At 38.7% G+C, this 19,414-nt stretch overlaps 1 protein-coding gene across 2 annotated transcripts in view; it reads left to right on the top strand.

Annotated features, from left to right (window-relative positions):
• Positions 1-16,699, top strand: part of KMT5B (lysine methyltransferase 5B) — a 61,776-nt gene extending 45,077 nt beyond the window's left edge. For both annotated transcript variants that reach the window (XM_060263331.1, XM_060263330.1), the window contains exons 5-10: positions 1,639-1,748; positions 3,593-3,759; positions 4,046-4,065; positions 4,176-4,312; positions 5,091-5,287; positions 14,060-16,699. In XM_060263331.1, the coding sequence (XP_060119314.1) occupies positions 1,639-1,748; positions 3,593-3,759; positions 4,046-4,065; positions 4,176-4,312; positions 5,091-5,287; positions 14,060-15,534 (2,106 nt within the window). In that variant the 3' untranslated portion in view covers positions 15,535-16,699. The remainder of the gene's footprint in view (positions 1-1,638; positions 1,749-3,592; positions 3,760-4,045; positions 4,066-4,175; positions 4,313-5,090; positions 5,288-14,059) is intronic.
• The last annotated feature ends 2,715 nt before the right edge of the window (positions 16,700-19,414 follow it).

Raw genomic sequence — 19,414 nt, 5'->3', positions numbered from 1 at the left:
ATCAAATTAAGTTAGTAAAAGAGCTTGTCTTACTTGCTCTCATGTTTTAATAAATGCCCTATTCTTAGAATTAAAACCAGGATTAATTATGGAAATAAGCTTTAATGCAAAGGGTCAAGTGGAATAGCATGATTATACAGGGCTCAAGGAGCTGCATGGTAGTATGATGTAAATATGGGGGGGGGGGGGGAGGAAGGGAAGCTGCCAGCAACCATGACAGCTATACAAGAAGTGGGAGGCATGGGGAATAGTTTACCTTTCTATGGTAAATGCCTTGGTTGATACCTTGGCTTGGCCCCTTATGAAAGTACAGTCAAATGAAATATTCATGGTGTTAAAACAGTGCACTGAAAGTACATTCATATGAGACTGAGTCAAGGTAAAGCTGCTTGTGTCTTAACCATCAATTTACATATTTGTCTTAAGTGAAATATGCATTGGACCTTGCAGGGATTCGGGGGAGTGATAAACTTTTCAGTATATGAAGGTTGGGAGCACAAAGCACCACAGTACAGGAAACTGAATACTTCAGAGAGATGACTTAGTACTCAGGAGTCTCAGAATTTTTTAGAAAGCATGGGAGTTAATCATTGAAACAGATATGAGCATTTGGAATTACTAGGAGTTTTTTCAAGTTATGATTTAGGAAATAGTCTACATCCTACCATTCATAACAATACATAAAAAAGGTGATAGATTTAAGAGTAAAGTATCTTCCTTTATTTCCCAAAGTGCTCACTGGGCTGTTGGTGGTACTGGACAATGATGTCAAATTTGAACCAGCAAGGAATATCTTGGCTTCCCCCAAAAGAACTAATGAGATCAAGGAAGAGTGACAAACAATAAACCTCATAATTAAAAAGTTACAAAATATGAAAAAACTAGAAAAGCTAGTTTTACACTCTTTGAAATTTGCAAACGAAGGTCATGACTTCCTTTATTGAATCAGTCCATCTCATGTCAAGTCTTCCTCTTTTCCTGTTGTCTTCAACCTTTCTTAGCATTTTTGTCTTTTCCTGTGAGGCTTGCCTTCTCGTAATGTGACCAAGGTATTATAGCCTCCGCTTAGTCCTTTTGCCCCTAGGAAGACTTCAGGCTTGATTTGATCTAGAGACCATTTATTTCTCTTTTTTGACAGTCCATGGTATCTGTAAAACCCTTCCCTGACAATATATATATTTTTATTTGGTAATTAGAAAATAGATAAGACAAAAGGAATGTGACAGGTACACATGGAAATTACAAAAGCATATAAAGAACTATTATTACTGCTCCCATATCCCACATCATAAGAATGAGAGGAAGGATATTTAAGAAAAAATACCAGAGTGTTACACAAAATACATATTTAATCAGTGTTGGTCATCACTATCAAATGTTATGGAATGAGTTTACAGTGGGGGCTGGCATTCAGTTTATGAGAATGAGCGTAATTCCTAATGGGTAGCCATGTTAATCTGCTGCAGCAAAATTAACACTTAAGCCAGAATGAATTTTATTTGCCTTGAAAGTGTGCCACTATTTAATTTTGAGAATGGTGTGTGTCTGTGCACTATTCATTCAAAATAATTTTGAAGACATTTGAGACATTTACTTGAGGTGCAGTAATATCTGATAATTTATTTTTTTCTGTTGTAGGTATTTATTTATTTACGAATGTTTGCAACTGACAGTGGATTTGAAATATTACCATGTAACCGCTATTCATCAGAGCAAAATGGAGCCAAAATAGTTGCAACGAAAGAGTGGTAAGCACACTGCTTTGGCAGAGTTTTGTGTTTTAACAATTTATTGATATCATATGGTTACACAACTTAGTTATTTCTTAATTATCTCAATATTAATCCGTATGACATTTCAATCCTCCCTCCCTCCAATGTTGTATTTTAACAAATTATTAATAACATACGGTTACGATGTTTAGTTATATCTTTGGCAGAGTTTTGTGAGTGTTCATTGTGTTCATTGTGAAATTTGCTTGTGTGGTGTTCACACAGGGAAGAAAACCTATATAACTTCTATTCTTTTGTGTGCCTTTGCTGTGCCTGTTCATTTTATTGTTCTGCTAGTACTTTGTCACACCTTTTTATTTTTTTACTGTAAAGGGTTTGGTTTAAGAGTTATCCAAGTCAGTCAGAAACCATGTAGTAAATATTATAATGTCACAGAACCAATCAGAGATGACAGGGGAGGAACGGTGGCTCAGTGGTAGAGCATCTGCTTGGGAAGCGGAAGGTCCCAGGTTCAATCCCTGGCATCTCCAAAAAAGGGTCCAGGCAAATAGGTGTGAAAAACCTCAGCTTGAGACCCTGGAGAGCCACTGCCAGTCTGAGAAGACAGTACTGACTTTGATGGACCAAAGGTCTGATTCAGTATAAGGCAGCTTCATATGTTCATTGGTGAGGACAGATGAAGGTTTACTGCCCTCACAAAGGCTCCATTCACATTAGAAGGCATATTTGAATATGCACTGAAATATGTATCTGCATATGATATGCATTTCAGTGTACATCATGGACAACACCCCATCTCTTGAAGTGCTATATTACTGTGTTTGTTTTCTTTATTGGACCATTGCTGTCACTTTTCCCTGCTGAAAGGACTAAAAGCAGATTACAGAAAATTTCAAATTATACAGTTTTAACAAATAAATCGAAGGAAGCATAGACATATCTGGACTGGTCTTGATCTGCCAGTCTGCCTCAGAATGTAAACCATTGGTTAAAAATCAAGGGCCAAGAGCCCTTTGGCTCTTGCCTTTCAGTTTCACTAAAGGACTCATAAGAGCATAAAAGAGTCCTGCTAGATCAAAGCAGTAGTCCACCTAGTCCAGGATCAGGTTTCACTGAGGCCAGTTGAAGAAGACGGCGACATTGGATTTATATTCTTCTCTCCACTCAAGAGTCTCAGAGTGGCTCACAATCTCCTTTATCTTCTTCCCCGACAACAAACACACTGTGAGGTGGGTGGGGCTGAGAGAGCTCTCCCAGAAGCTGCCCTTTCAAGGACAAGCTCTGTGATAACTATGGCTGACCCAAGGCCATTCTAGCAGGTGCAAGTAGAGGAGTGGGGAATCAAACCCGGTTCTCCCACATAAGCATCTGCACACTTAATCACTACACCAAACTGGCTCTTGACTGCTCTGAAGGGCCAACAAACAGCATAGAAGCCTCTGGTGTTTCCTCCTAGCACTGGTATTCAGAAGTTTACTGCCTCTGGTATTCAGAAGTTTACTGAATATGAAGGCTCCTTTAGTCACCATGTTTAGTAGCTATTAATGAATTGAACCACCATCAGCTTGCACCTCTGTTCCTGCCCAGAGTAAGTACCTGCAAGGAGAACAGAACAAACTCAGCCCAAGTAGAATTTCCAGTTGGTACATACAGCAGAAAAGCAAGACGTCATAAGCAAACGGGGAGCTTTCACCTTTTTTAGTCCACTTGAGGTTTAGGCCACTGAATGTGATCTGTAATACGCATATTCTTTGAGGCCACAAATCTGTTTTCCTCTGTTGAAATGTTTTATGGTGGGAAACAATCACAAAACATTTTGAATTCTGTTAAAATGCATAATTTCTTCTTTTTCTTTTAAGGAAACGAAATGACAAAATAGAATTACTAGTGGGTTGTATTGCTGAACTGTCTGAACTAGAAGAGAATATGCTGCTCAGACATGGAGAAAATGACTTCAGTGTCATGTACTCAACACGGAAAAACTGTGCTCAGCTGTGGCTTGGTCCAGCTGCGTTCATCAACCATGGTAAGCAATAAATGATAATCCTCAGAAGTAAGTTTTAATGTATTTAGTCGCTTGAAATTTGGTGATGCCAAAATTTAATTTAAATGATCTAAAATACTGCTGTTCTTAATAAGTCAAGTAGTATAATGAAGAACGTACTGCATTTTTCTTGTTGTGGAATGTCTAGTTCTTCAGTTTTATAATGAGTGGTTAAATCAGTATGAAACCTTACTTTAGATATCTGTAACTATTCATGTTTCAGGTCTTATCAACAGCTAATTGATTTTATCTTTTGGACCTTTTTCAGATTGCAGACCCAACTGTAAGGTAAGTTATCAGCATTCTAAAACTATATCAACTATTTATTTAAATATAGAGATATTTTTAAATTATTACTGTTTAAACTAAATAATTGAGAAAATATTTTTCTCCAATAGTTTGTGTCGACAGGCCGGGATACAGCATGTGTGAAAGCTCTACGAGATATTGAACCTGGAGAAGAAATTTCTTGTTACTATGGGGATGGTTTTTTTGGAGAAAATAATGAATTCTGTGAATGCTATACATGTGAAAGGTATGTATTGTGCATGTAAACAGTAATGACAGATGATACTGCAGTTGAATTGCACAGCCACTTGATAAAGTAGAAGTCTGCCAGCAGTTGGTACTTCTAAAGTTGTCAGCTGTTAAGGATTTTAGCATATTAATAAATGGTGATTCTTTTGGAAACAGTTCATTTTATGTTTGCATTTTGTTATTTCTAGCAGACAAGCCCAGTTGTGTTAGGGTGTTTGTGTGTTACATTTTTTTATATGAACTTAAGTAAGTAGCATGAATGAGGTCTGTAAAGGGAATGGCAATATTTGTGAAATGGCAGGGAGAACACTGATGACTCTTAATTCCAGTTAAAAATTGTAATGCATCTGAGAAGGCCAGTTAAGCATTTACATTTATCCAGGTTAGATGGGGATCCCAGAAGCATTAGACTGGATTACTTTAATTGTTACTAGCATCTTTATACTAGTTATTTATTTACCTAAAGGAAAAATATTAGCACATGTATTTTAAACAATCACTGGTAAATACTGTATTGACTGTGAGTGCTTGTTGAAGCAAGTTTCACCTGACAAATTTTGTATTTAAAGGTAGGGGATGGTTTTAGAAAAGTGTAAATGAAATTTTTTATATTTTAACTTCTATATTTCCCCTAAACTTGCAATAGCAGTCTTTTAACAGTGAGGAAATATTTTCATTAACTTTTTAAACATGTCAATATTGACATTATTTAATCATATAGCATTTTATTACTATTACTCTTAGAGGTATTAATGTATATTATTCTCTTTTAATAGACGTGGAACTGGTGCTTTTAAATCAAGAGTGGGACTGCCTGCTCCTGCTCCTGTGATAAATAGTAAATATGGACTCAGAGAAACAGATAAGCGTTTAAACAGGCTGAAAAAGTTGGGTGACAGCAGTAAAAATTCAGACAGCCAGTCTGTCAGCTCTAACACTGATGCAGATACCACTCAGGAAAAAGTTAATGCAAGTAAGTAAAGTGTATGCGTTTGCATTTACGTTTATTATTTATGTCCCACTTTTCTCCTCAGTTGGAACTCAGAGTAGCTTAGAACATAATTTTCCCCTCCACAACAACCCTGTGAGGTAGGCCAGGCTGAGATTTTGTTACAGTCCCAAGGCCACCCAGCAATCTTCCATGGTATAAGAGAGGATTTGAACCTGGGTTCCCCAGGATCCTAGGCCAGAATTCTGTCCACTATGCTACACTGTAATGAACTAAAAGAAATCATACAATTGGTGCTTTTACATTAGACTTTTTCATTTAGTGGACGAGCAAGTAATAAATTTACATCCCATGGAAAATTTGTGGTACAGTACTGACGCAGAGTGGTAAAGCTGCAGTACTGCAGTCCAAGCTCTCTGCTCATGACCCGAGTTTGATCCCAGTGGAAGCTGGGTTCTCAGGTAGCCGGTTCAAGGTTGACTCAGCCTTCCATCCTTCCAAGGTCAGTAAAATGAGTACCCAGCTTGTTGATGACTGGAGAAGGCAATGGCAAACCACCCCATAAAAAGTCTGCCATGAAAACGTCGTGATGCGACGTCACCCCAGAGTCGGAAACAACTGGTGCTTGCACAGGGGGCTACCTGGGATATAGAGTTTCTTTCTTTTTGTATTTTGTGTGTGTGCGTGTGCGCACCTGGAAGTCATGGTGACCTCTGGTGACTGGGGCCCCTACTGGGGACATGGAAGATATTCAGAGGAGTGGCTGAATAAAGCCTGTCCCTTATGGAAGAACCTATTTACAGTGCTTGTGCATGGCTTAACTTTATTAAGCAGTGTTCTAAGTGGGGGATGGAGGGGGGGTCCACAACAGATCTGCTGGAAAAAAAATCCCCAAATAGGAGAAGGCTTTGACTTGCTCAGTTTTGGATGCATTGATAGACCATTGAGATGGGTTGCATTTTCTGATCTTGGTGAAAACTAGGATCTTAGGATAGTTATTCACCAGGCTTTCTCTAGAGCAGTAATTAGGAAAAGATCACAAGTCCTTTTGGAGCCCAACCCTGGTTCAGGACAAGATCACAGCATCATCTGCATAGAGCAGAACATGCACCCCAGTTTCTGCTAATTTTGGCAGATGGCAGCAGTTATTAAAGATTGTTGCTATGTCTTCGTGATCTGGATAGCTCAGGCAAGCCTGATCTCGTCAGATCTCAGAAGCTAAGCAGAGTTGACTGTAGTTAGTACTTGGATGGAAGACTTCTTTGAAATACCCATTCGAGGGAACGGGGAGTCTCTATTCAGCCACCTCTCTGAATATGCCCCAGGCCCCCAGTAGGTCGACATGACTTCCAGGTGCAGACATAAACACACACACACAAAAAAAAGATTGTTGCCGTGTCATTTAAATATAAATGAAACAAAAAAGGCACCAACAAGCATCCATGTAATACTCCCTTTTCCAAATTAAATGGATTTGTTAAAATTCCCATCATACCCACATAGCGTTTAATAACTAACGGGGAGGAGACCACTATTTCACCATCCCACAGCACTGAGCCTATCCCAGTACAAATGCAGAGTGCCAGATAACATCCTATAACATCATTATATGTAGCATTCAATAAGAAATACAATCCACCATCTTGGATCCTAGGGAGTGAACCTGAAACTGTACTACATGCTTAAACTGTATGAACTATTTGAAATGTTTTAATGATTTTGCTGTACCTTTATCTTAACATTATGTTGTTCTAACTGTTGTTAGCTGCCCTGAGCCCGTTAGGGGAGGGTGGGATATAAATGTAATAAAATAAAAATATATCGTATTTGGGCAGTCAATCCCAAATATAATAGTTTAAGTCCTAGGAGACTTTTGTCCATAGCAGTTTCATTAAGTTTGTTCCACAGTCTGGGGCAATTTATAGAATTTAAGGCCTCCTTGAAGTCAATGAAAGTCGCATATTGATACCCCTCACTTAAAGGAAAAGTATTTCTCAGCCAGGTGATAAAGAACTAGGCAGTGGCCATATGCTGAAGAACCCTGCCTAACTCCTATCTATTCATGTCCCAATAAGGTTTCTGATTCCTTCCAGTCCAGGAGCTTCTTCAGCAGATAAGCAGAGTATAGCTTTCCTAGAGAAAAAGAAGGCTTGAATGGTCAGTAACAGGATGGATCACTTTTGGACTCCTTTTTAAACATTGGGACAATAATAGAATGTTTCCATAAATCGGTTATTTGTCCACTGACATTAATTTGAGTGAAAATTGTGGCCCACCATTGTGGATCAGTCTTAAATAGCTTGTTAGGGATTAGATCAGAGTTGTATTAATTGGTTTAAAATTCCATATTGGTTAGAGTGAATAGATTTATATTAGGGATTACTGAAATGGGGGGGAAGTGGGACCGCCCTTTTGTTGATGATTTTAATATGAAACCAAAACAAAGCAGACTAGAGGACTTTTTTTAGTAATGTTTCTCCAGTTTCTCTAAAAAACAGGTTTGATCCTTAAATGCAGCAGAGCCAGGTGAAAGTTGATGAACTTGACGCATCCCACTGTCTGAGCCGAAATAATTCATTTACTTCAATGTGGAAAGATGATGTGGTAATTTCTGATGAGAACATTGGAAAGAGGTCTAAAGTTCTCAGTCTGCTAGCGTCACAAACTATGCTTATAGCAGACATACTGAAACTTATCTGTAAAAGGCTTGAGTTCATTGTAAACTGTCTTTTTAAGACAAAGCCACTTAATTTACTTATTTATTTTATTTCATTCGATTTATATCCCGCCCTCCCCCACCAAAGCGGGCTCAGGGCGGCTCACAACACAAAATTCTAACAATAAAATCAAGAATTAAAATACATTAATAATTTACACAATAAAAAATAAACACAATTCGTCAGCGTACTATCAGGAGTGTCCAACACAAAGGCACAGGAAACCCCTTTATTCAGAAATTGCTAAAAAGGATATAATATCCAGTGAAAGGCCTTATTATAATAATAGTATCAAGGAAAGGACTTACTCCCCTCCCAAAAAAATAAGGATGTGCTCTGGGTGAATAACCTTCAGATTGTAGTGACTTTCTTTCCTTTCAAAGGACAACTGATAAACTGGTGGGGAAAGTGGAATACTAAAAAGCACTGGTCCTACTTGTTAGATAGCCCAATTTCTTCTATTCATCTGAAATTTACTGAAGAATTACAAAGGCCAGTTTGGGGAGACATAAATATTCTAACCTTCCACTCACCTAGGATCCCAGTAATGCTGTTTACTAGGACCACATTTTAAAAGGCATGGAATCCAACTTTCAAACTCCTTGTATAATCCAGTCAAAAAGCCACTCATCACATCTAGCCCCCTTAAGGACTGGGAAACTGTACACTCAAAGAGAATTCGGCCTTCTACTAATGATAGATCTTTGATGGAATTTTTACCAACTTGAGAAAGCTCATGTTCAGGAGAGCCAGACTTACTAGATGACCTGTGAGAGCTTCAAGCAGACAGATGAAGCCAAAATCTTTCCTCCTTTGCCATCTTCTCTAAAAGATAAACAACTGGACTTAGTGGATGCAAAACCTTCAGGCATTTCATGCCTTACCCTCAGAGGAACAAGGCAATGTAATTACCTGATTCCAGAAATTACAGCATACAAATTAACCAGGATCAAACCCAGCCAGTTTACCTAAAAAAGCTATCATTAGATGATCCATACAGGTCCCCTGATATGAACATGAATCAATCTTTAGCCGGCCCCCTAGATGTAATCACCCACTCTCTTGACTTGTAAGAAGGCACATGATCCAAGCCCAACAAGAGGGAAAATCCCTATTCCTCTTGAACCAAAAATTATAATTAATTCAGGGAATACCCCCATGGTGCCAGCGCTAGATACTTCAGTAGCTAAAAACTGAGAGTTGTGGACTTCATATTCTGAGTTGGAATATAGCTGGCTGGGCCTTGAGACTATGTTGTAAAGATACCAAAGCTTTAATGACTTCTTTCGATATTGTACTTCTCCAGGAGACGTGGTTAATGGACAAACTTATCTTTCCTGGTTATTTTACTCACTATCAAAGAGCAGTTAGGTCCGAGGATGGAGTAGGCCATGGATGGGGTTTTGCTTTAATTTCAACTAGTTTGAATATAGGACCTTGCGACCTCCTGGTGGCATATGATCTGATTATTGCTTTTTTCTTAAAGGGATGATGTGACAGTTGTCCTTTCCTCTGTTTACATTCCTCCATCCATTCCTAATATAATGATTCAGAAATGGGGCCGCCTGGGAAAAACTGATGATGATTTGCAGGTCCATTTTCCAGGGGCCCCTTAATACTACTGGGTGACTTTAATGAAGGAATCAACAGTGATGATTATATGCTTTCCTCTAAACTACTTGTATTGTTGTTACATATATGCAAGGCTTTTTTTGAGCAGGAACACAGTTCCAGCTGGCTTGGCATTAGGGGTGTGGCCTGCTATGCAAATGAGTTCCTACTAGGCTTTTTCTACAAAAAAGCCCTGTGTGAAACAATGCTGATGTTGGGGGTGTGGCCTAATATGCAAATGAGTTCCTGCTGAACCTTTTCTACAAAAAAAGCCCTGTATATATGAATCACCCAGACCCAGCCACAGCAGGGTTCTAGGCGATGTATAATATTGAAGCAGTTACAATAAAAACATAATTAAAATACATTCCAAAACATATTAACATATTAAAAACAGACAGCAAGTAATATTTCACTTCTAGTTGCAGACTGCTGGCTACTTCACAGGCAGGGGTGAGAGGGTAAGAGGGATAAAGTGGACTGACAAGATGAGCTGAAAATGAGACCATCAGTGTCCTCAATTAAAAGCTTTGCAGAACATCTCAGCCTTAGGGGCCTTGCAGAATTGCATAAAGTCCCATAGGGCTCTGATGGAATTTGGCAGAGAGTTCCACCAGGTTGGGGCCAGGACCAAAAAGGCCCTGGCCCTTATATTGAGGACAGCTGGGCATCTTTAAGGTGGGGACTACTAACAGGTTGCTATCCTAAGAGCGCAGTGCCCTCCCAGGGATGTATCAGAGGAGACAGGCCCATAGATACGTTGATCCCTGATCGCTCAAGGCCTTATAGGGCAGCACCAAAATCTTGAACTTGACTCAGTACTCCACTGGTTGCCAGTTGTTGGTGCAGCACAGGTTGTATATGTTCCATCTGTGACATTTCCATCAGGACTCATGCTGCCGCATTCTGGATCAGTTTCAGGGTCAGTCTCAAGGACAGGCCAGTGCAGACTTAGTTACTGTAGTCTAATCTGGAGGTGACCATTGCATGGATTACTGTGGCTAGATTGGGGTGCAATAGGAAAGGGGTCAGTTGCTGTGCCTGGTGCAGATGAAAAAAATACCAGTCTGGCATTATGAGTGACTTGGGCTGCCATACTAAAGGAAGCATCCTAGATCACCCCCAAACCTCTTAACTGATTGCACTGGCGTGGGTAACTTGTGCCCCAATCCCAAACCCCTCCCCCCCAACCACAGAACCTCCATTTTAGCCAGATTCAGATTCAACCTGCTCTGCTTCAGGCATCCAGTCGCAGCCTCCAGACCTGTAGCCAAGTTACACAGGACGGAGTCCAGGTGGCCTTCCAGTAACATAGCTGGGCATATTGGTGACACTCACACCCAAAACTCTGCACTAGCTGGGCATGGGGATGCATGTAGATTTAAATAACATTGGGGAGAGACGTGCCCCCTGAGGTATCCCATATGTTAGGGGGTATCTAGGGGACACTCTCTCACCCAGTACCACCCTTTATCCCCAACCATGGAGAAAGGGGTTAGGCCCTGATAATTTCTCAGTCCTGCTTGGCATATTAGAAAATCTAGTGATGATGTAATAAACGGATATAGTTTGGAGCCGGCTAAATTTGTGATTCAGAAGAACATTGAATGGTTACTCAGAGGTTGATGGAGCCATGATTTCACTTACGTGAGTCTCAAAGGAGCTAGTGTAATAGATTATATCTTGACTGCTCTTGAATCTCTCTCCCACTTTGAGCTCCTAAAAGCTGGTGATTACCTGGGAAGTGATCATCTCCCAGTTTCCTTTTCTATAGATTGATCTTTAGAACATTATCCTATTCTAGCACACAGCTTTCCTCTTTCTCAAATTCAAAATAAAGTTTGTCGATTACACTGGAACTTCAACTCTAGTGACCAGGCTCAAACCATAATGGGTTCCATCCCTTGTAATACTCTTACTAGGAGGGTATTGCAGTCTGATTGAGTGCTCAAATGTTTGTGTAATTTGATAAGGTATTAAAATTATTCAGACACCTTTGCATGAAGAAGAACCATGATAGGACACCTTTTGAAGTTAAAGAGGAATAGTTGGTTTAATAGTGACTGTAAAAGAATGTAAAGGTAAGACTCAGTGGAAGCATTGTGAATTTAAAAGTAACTGTACAATATCTGCCCTTCAAGAGCTGATGGAACTGAAGAAAATGTACAAATTAAAACGGCTCTTGATAAGGAATGGTGATATCTCATTTCAGTTATTAATCTGCTTATATTACATTTGTATATATGTAATAGTAACAGTGGCACATATTTGCATTTCTGGATATTTTTTCTCTTCAGAAACCTTTGGAATTTAGGGCATTACATAATGTTTTATTGCTTATAGAAAATTAAGATATGTAGAAGTGGGGTACCCATAAGGACTTGTATGGGGCTTATAATTTTCTCCAGTTTCCCCTACTCTGCACTATTTCCTCTCTCTGCTCTTGGCAACCCCTATATCCTCACCTTTCTTTGCTTCCTTCTCTCCTACCCACCAACCAACTTTTTATTTGCCCTTCTTTCAGCATCAGCTATATTTATTATTTCACTTATACTTCACCTTTCTCCTCAACAGGGATCCGAAGCTGCTTACATCATTATCCTCTATTTTATCCTCACAACAACCTCATTATGTAGTTTAGGCTGAGAGTAACTGGCCCAAAGTCATCCTATGAATTTCCACAGCAGTGTACTGATTCAAATGTGGGTCTCCCAGATCCTAGTCTGAAACTCTAACCACTACACCACATTGGCTTTTGTGGGGTGGTTCCTATTAAACAGTAGCAAGCATTTGAGCCTGGGTGAGTCATACAGATCAGGTGGTAGCAAGCTACTCAGTGGTTGCTGCCATGCGTGGCCCCAATGAGTCCTCTCTTAAAGGCCAAAAGAGCCTGCTAAAGGGCCGTGCTTCCTTCTCCTGTCTCATATTGTGCAAAACCAAGACTTTGGCTGTGTGGCTGCCTAGCAATGATCACTGATGGCATTGGTTTCTTAAAGTTGCAGGCACTGCCTCTGTTGTCTTTTTTTTGGGGGGGGGGGGTTTGTTTAATTTCCTAAGTTTTATTTTTTAGATTTCATATTTTTCTGCAAATCTGGAGTGTGTTTCAGTTTTGTAGAAAGATCTGTCTTGTCTGTATATGGCTCCAGTCTCAAGATTTAAGTATCCATGGATTTAGCCATATTGATTGGGGGGGGGTGCATTTTGCAGAAAATGAGTCAAATAAATACCCCCAAAATATCAGTATTTGGGGGGTATTGTGTAAGTTGAGTACAGATCAGATGTCTATATTCAACTAATATAACTTAGCACAAAAAAGATTATTTGATTTGGCTTTTATTCAGGTGATTTCAACTATACCAAACCCCCAGGCCATTTAAACCTAACAGCTGAGGAGTGGAGGCGCCCCTCAGCTGTTGGCTTTAAATGACTTCCTCCCAGGAAATCCGATCAGCCTAGCAGGTCGCTGGTCTACTAGTCAACTTCCTTGGGAAGTGGGGGGTGAGAAAGCAAAGCAGAGGGGTTTAAAGAAGGCTAGGCTTCCCAGGAGAAGCTGGTTAGCTCAGTGGTTCGCCATTTTGTTGATCTGTTTTCCTGGGAGGAAGCATAAAGCTGTTTTCCTGGGAGGAAGCATAAAAGTGCATTTCTCTCCTCCTCCCCCAAGTCTCTGTTTGTTGTACTCCTCTCCTTGCTTTTTGCACCAGGCTTTGTAGCCTCTTGTTGCAATCATGCTCGCCTCAGGTAGCCTCCTGCCCCCCCCCCCCCAATAAAAATCCTGGCTATGTGCCCCACTGAACTTAAATTCTTGGCTACAGCCCTGAAGAATTCATTTAAAAATGAGAATGCTTAGTGCATAGGAAATACATAGGCTTAAGTTCTTGAAGAAGTCTTCTCTAATATTAAGGAAAACAGAACAAATTGAATGAGATTATCTGTATGATAATTTTAGTAATCAGTCAAACTATAGTAGTGTTTGTGATTGGCTCAGGAGCATGAAATTCAAAGGGGGCTTTAGAATGAAGGTCCATATATTTTGAGTCCAGTGGCACATTTAAGACCAACAAAAGTTTATTCAAGGTATGAGCTTTGGTGTGCACACACAGTTCTTCAGACACATAGAAAAGGTTCATAACATTCAGTAGAACTTTGGAAGAAGTGTGCATGCAGTGGAACTTCTGAAGAAGTGTGTGTGCCTATGAAAACTAAAACTTACACCCAGAATAAAACTTTGTTGCTCTTAAAGTAACCATTTAGAACATTAAGAATCACATTATTTAAGATAGTGAATTGGAAATGTTTGATGACTGCTATGGATCAATTTCATTTTTCTACACTTTTTTGTGTTCGTGCTGTATATTTCTAGGAGGGATCATAAAACCTAGTTTAAGCTCAAATGGAATATTGCTACTACTTGATAATTAGAAGGAAAGAATTCTAAGAAAATTAACTTTTATTTTATTTACTCTTTCAGCTAACCGTAAATCTTCAATTGGTATAAAAAAGAACAGCAAGAGCAGAGCATTAACAAGGCAGTCTATTTCAAGAATTCCAGCTTCATCAAATTCTACCTCATCCAAACTAACTCATCTAAATAATTCCAGGGTACCAAAGAGACTGAAAAAGCCTGCAAAGCCTTTACTTTCTAAGATTAAGTTGCGGAATCAGTGCAAAAGGCCAGAACAGAAAAATGCTTCTAGAAAACTCGAAATGGGAAGTTTGGTTCTTAAAGAGCCTAAAATAGTCTTGTATAAAAACTTGCCTATTAAGAAGGAGAAGGAAACAATAGGACCAGTGAAAGTATCCATCTCTGGTGGCTGCTTAACAAGGCATGCAGCACGAGAATACAAACTGAATTCTGTGAAAGGTGCTTGTGAACCTGGAGAAGTATCACCATGTACATATATAACAAGGAGGTCAGTGAGAACAAGAATGAATCTGAAGGAGACCTCTGACTTAAAGCTTGAACCAAATATGCTGAATAGCTATAAAAACAACTTGACTGGCACACGAGCCAACGGCTTGGAACATCAGTCTCATATGATGCACGAGGATGAACAGGCTCATGTGACATCACATAAGGGGGAGGGTAGGTGTCAGAAGAATGACAGGGTTATGGCCAAAAAGAAATACCGACAAAGAAGACTTGTGAAGCCATCTGCAAAAATGGAGGAAACTGATCCTGCACATGACATGCCCAGCAAAGACAGAGTGCCGGATTTAATCAGTTCACATTCTGACTTAGGAGAAAGGAACAATCTAGTAGATTCAGCCATTGGATATAAAGATTGTATTCCTGTATCTGGTGGGTGCTCCATTGTGACTTCGGATACTTTCAAAGCAAAGGACCGTTTTAGAACTGCAAAAAACAAAAAGAAAAGGCGAATCACAAGGTATGATGCACAACTAATTCTTGAAAACAGCTCTGGGATTCCCAAACTGACTTTGCGGAGGCGGCATGATAGCAGCAGCAAGACAAATGACCAAGAAAACGATGGAATGAATTCTTCGAAAATAAGCATCAAGCTAAGTAAAGACCATGAAAAAGATAATAACTTATATGTAGCAAAGCTTAATAATGGGTTTAACTCAGGATCAAGTAACAGTTCAACAAAATTAAAAATACAGTTGAAACGGGACGAAGAACCCAGGGGGACATATACAGAGGACCTCCATGAAAATGGAATGTGTTGTAGTGATCCTCTTTCTCTCTTAGAGTCACGAATGGACGTGGATGATTATAGTCAATATGAAGAAGAAACTGTGGATGAATCATCATCTGCAGAGGAAGAAGAAGAAGAAGAGGATGAATATGATGATGATTTTGAGGATGATTTTATTCCTCTCCCTCCAGCTAAACGATTAAGGCTTATAGTTGGCAAGGATTCAATAGACATAGACATTTCTTCCAGGAGGAGAGAGGATCAGTCTTTAAGGCTAAATGCATAAGCTTACAGATCTTTCTGAACAGGATTTCCATTTTTTAAAAAACAAAAATTCCAGTCAATTATTCCTCAACTGATGAACTTTCTGAAATGTTAGTGGAAGCACTTCTTTATTGTTTATTCACTTATATCAATATAATATTGTAGAAAATGTACAGCATACTGACTCCTTAAGTCATTTGTGCAGATTTTTATTGTACTTTTTAATAGCCTTCTTATGTGCAATTCTGAGTTAGAGAAAATGCTCTATTGTAAAATAAAGGCTCAAGCAAAATTTAAAATTGCCATCAAATTTTTCCATGCAGGATAATTAAATCACAATAATGTGGCTATACAATTATTTTTTAAATCTGTGAGAGCATTATTTTGCTCTTACACCTGACTCAACAATACTTTAAAACAAATCATAGTAGCGGCATATTAAGGTTTTCTAGTATGTTAATATCACCAGCAATGAACTACAGCTTTTTTGGTTTATTTGCTAGATGTTTTCCCCCCTTGGAGTTTGTCAGTTTTAACACTGTATGCTGTCCCCAGACGTACTGTTTGTGGCCTTTGTTATAGTAGCAAACCGTTGGTTGGAAGTCAAATTGATTTCTTTTAAAAAAAAGGTGTTGACAGTTTGCTGACTTTTAGTACATTATATGTACAAGGGTAGCAGTATGCAGAATACAAGTTTGGATATGGTGTATTTATTTCTTGTTATGTAAATTAAAACACCTTGTATTTAACACTTTTTCAATACTTTTAGATAAAATTGTTCTTTGCAAGAATGATTGGTGCTTATTTTTTCAAGAACTTGCTGTGAAACAATGTGATTACAACAGGCAACATTTATCCAATGAACTGCAGCTATCCTAATTTGGATCCTCATTGTTTTCTGTTGCACTTGTAAAATGCTACAAGGAATTTAAAAAAAAACTATTCACTTTAATTTATGATAGTTTTATGAAATTTAAAAGAAAAACTTTAAAGTCACAGCTTTTGTTCTGTGGTAATCTATAAAAATGTTTGTCTTTTGAGATACTGTGTAAAGGACTGAAAAATGTATATGTTGTAAATATTTGTGTGTTGTGAGAAATTTTGTCATAAAAAAATTGATAACTTACCAGAAGGGTTTTTAAGTTTAGAAATACATTCATGCCAATAAATAGGAAATTGTAAACCTAGTTTTAAACTCTAATCAGTGGAGTTTTTTTTTTAATTGATTTAGCGTACATCTTGAAATTTCAGAATTGCTGAATGCACTTTTAATGAGCTAAAATGAGAACTGATGGTGGAGGAGCAATTAATTTTAATCCTATAAAATTAACCTTTTTTAAAAAAACAAGTGGTTTTGTTAGTAGGAATACATGTAATCAGGGTTATTGGTTGCTATTTTATGCACAGAATTTCACACGAGACCTTAGAGGATACAAAATTCCTAAGAATTTTAACTTGTTTAACTAGTCTGCATGATAGTGAATATGTTTTATAGGCAGTTTTCCTCAGTTCTTAGATCTGTGCGTGCCCAGAGATGCATATGGGGCTTTTTGTAAATGGAGAACCATTTGTGGACACAAGAATTGTGCTTACACATTGGACTTCCCTTAATAATAAATAGATGCTGAATTGGAGCAAGCATCTATAGAAAGCTATAATGATTAGTGACTGAAGTTCTTGTGCGTAGGTTCTTGTTCCTTCCTTCCTAGCTCCAGTGATACTCCCTCTATACCCTGTAGACTACCCATACTTTTCATCCTACTGCCAATACTGCTTGCCAGTATGTTGTGTCACTCCGCAAAAATTCAAGTATCATATCTGAAAGAAAATATTCTCATTACCAGTTTTATTCATAATAAGCAACTTATTATGAATAAGGAGAGCCAATTTGGTGTAGTGGTTAAGTGTGTGGACTCTTATCTGGGAGAACCGGGTTTGATTCACCATTCCTCCACTTGCATCTGCTTGGAATGGCCTTGGGGCAGCCATAGCTCTGGCAGAGGTTGTCCTTGAAAGGGCATCTGCTGTGAGAGTCCTCTCAGCCCCACCCACCTCACAGGGTGTCTGTTGTGGAGGAGGGAGATAAAGGAGATTGTGAGCTACTCTGAGATTCAGAGTGGAGGGCGAGAAATAAATCCAATATCTTCTTTATGAGTGGAGTATAATTTGGGTATAAAAAGGTAAAGGAAGTCCCCTGTCCAAGCACTGAGTCATTACCAACCCATGGGGTGACGTCACATCATGACATTTTCATGACAGACTTAAGTTTAGAGATACATTTTGTCATTGTCTTCCCCAGTCAGCTTTTCTGGCGATAATTTGGATTCTTTATTTTGACATGGCTTGACAAAATAGCTGTTACTGGGTTCTTAGATTACTTCTGTAGTGGAGAAGCAGCAGCACTGCTTCTCCTGCTGCCAGAGTAATATTGGGGAAGCCTTGGACCATGGGAAGAGCCCATGCTGATACATATGGAGGGTAGTGGATAGGATTGTTGTGCAAGGTATGAAGAATTCTTGTCTTATCCCAATGGCATGGGATAGAATAGTTCTACTGTGGATCCCACACAACAAAGTTAACCTAAGAACATAATCTGTTTAGTTTGGCAGTAGGTAAAGATTGCAAAGGAAGTTGTCCATAGAATGTGTTTGAAACAGGTTGTGGCATGATGGAATGGCTCTGTCTCAGCTTCATTCTGTAGAAGTACTTAAAGCTGCACAATATATTCTTGTAAGGTACAGTTGTAAGCTGTCCAGAAGAGCTAGACCAGGAGTTGGCCATCTCCATCATGAGTCACAGAAATGTTAGCTGCACCTCTTTCTAAATAATGGACTGCACTTGGCCATGTTCGAAGCATCAAAAAACGTATGCCCTTAAATTTATCTTAGTGCGCTTGAGCAGAAAACTGTGTGTAGTCATAGGCAAACAGAAGTTTGCTGCTTGAATTCAAGTGGCAAGATCTGAGTTGTTGCTGAATTCAGTTTAAGTCGTGTACATTTTAATTAACTGTTTAAATTCATTTCAGTGCTATTACAAATAGCATTATGTGTTTATGGCATTTCTTCTTACATTGTCACAAACATTCTAAATGCAATAAATACAGCTGAATTAGGTATCTGTAATATTACTGACAGGTACATATGTTTAATATTGATGTTAAAGGGTTTTTTTTAAAAAAAAACTTTGTCATTAAGCAGTTGGTATTAACTCTCGCCCTTGCGCTGAACGATTTATAAAATGAAACCTTTAAAATGTATTGCAAGACAATTGGTGTACACAAGGATGAGCTTTATCAGTGCCAAAACTGATTTGGAATAAATGAGACCAAAGGGGAATCTGGAAATTTTAAATTCATTAAATGACAGAGATGGCTCAGAACATAGTTTTTACCTACTTTTTAAACTTTTCCATGTACCAGTTTTTTGTGGTTTGTAAAGTGTGCAGGTTATTTGTCATGCTCTCTGTAACTGAATCTGTAATTGCTGTTTCAGCATTAATTTGTACACACTGTCAAGTGCAGCATTACTGATAGAAGTATATGAACATTCTTATTCACATAAATGATTTGATTTCCAGACGAAAGAACTAGATAACTTGAAGTAAATGGTAGTGCTGTCTACTTGAAGATAATGTGATGTGGTGGTACATGATGGACCACAATGACCACCAAGGGGCTCAAGCCAAATAGTTGGGATTTAAATAATTTTGACTATGGCCTCATTTTAATTGCTTCTCATCTGGCTTTTTAAGTGCTGGGGTGAGTACAGCTGCTTGGAATAGAGAAGAGTCCATACATAATAGCAATCCAGAAGCACTTCTCAGATTTAATAAACACTCCCACAATTGTGGCACATTCCTCATTAGCCTCTGTTTCACTTAACGTTTTATGTTTAGACAGCACT

The sequence above is a fragment of the Heteronotia binoei genome, chromosome 21, assembly GCF_032191835.1.
Source record: "Heteronotia binoei isolate CCM8104 ecotype False Entrance Well chromosome 21, APGP_CSIRO_Hbin_v1, whole genome shotgun sequence".
Lineage (NCBI taxonomy): Eukaryota > Metazoa > Chordata > Lepidosauria > Squamata > Gekkonidae > Heteronotia > Heteronotia binoei.
Note: the sequence above shows the minus strand (reverse complement) of the source record. Positions and strands in the feature narration are given on the sequence as shown.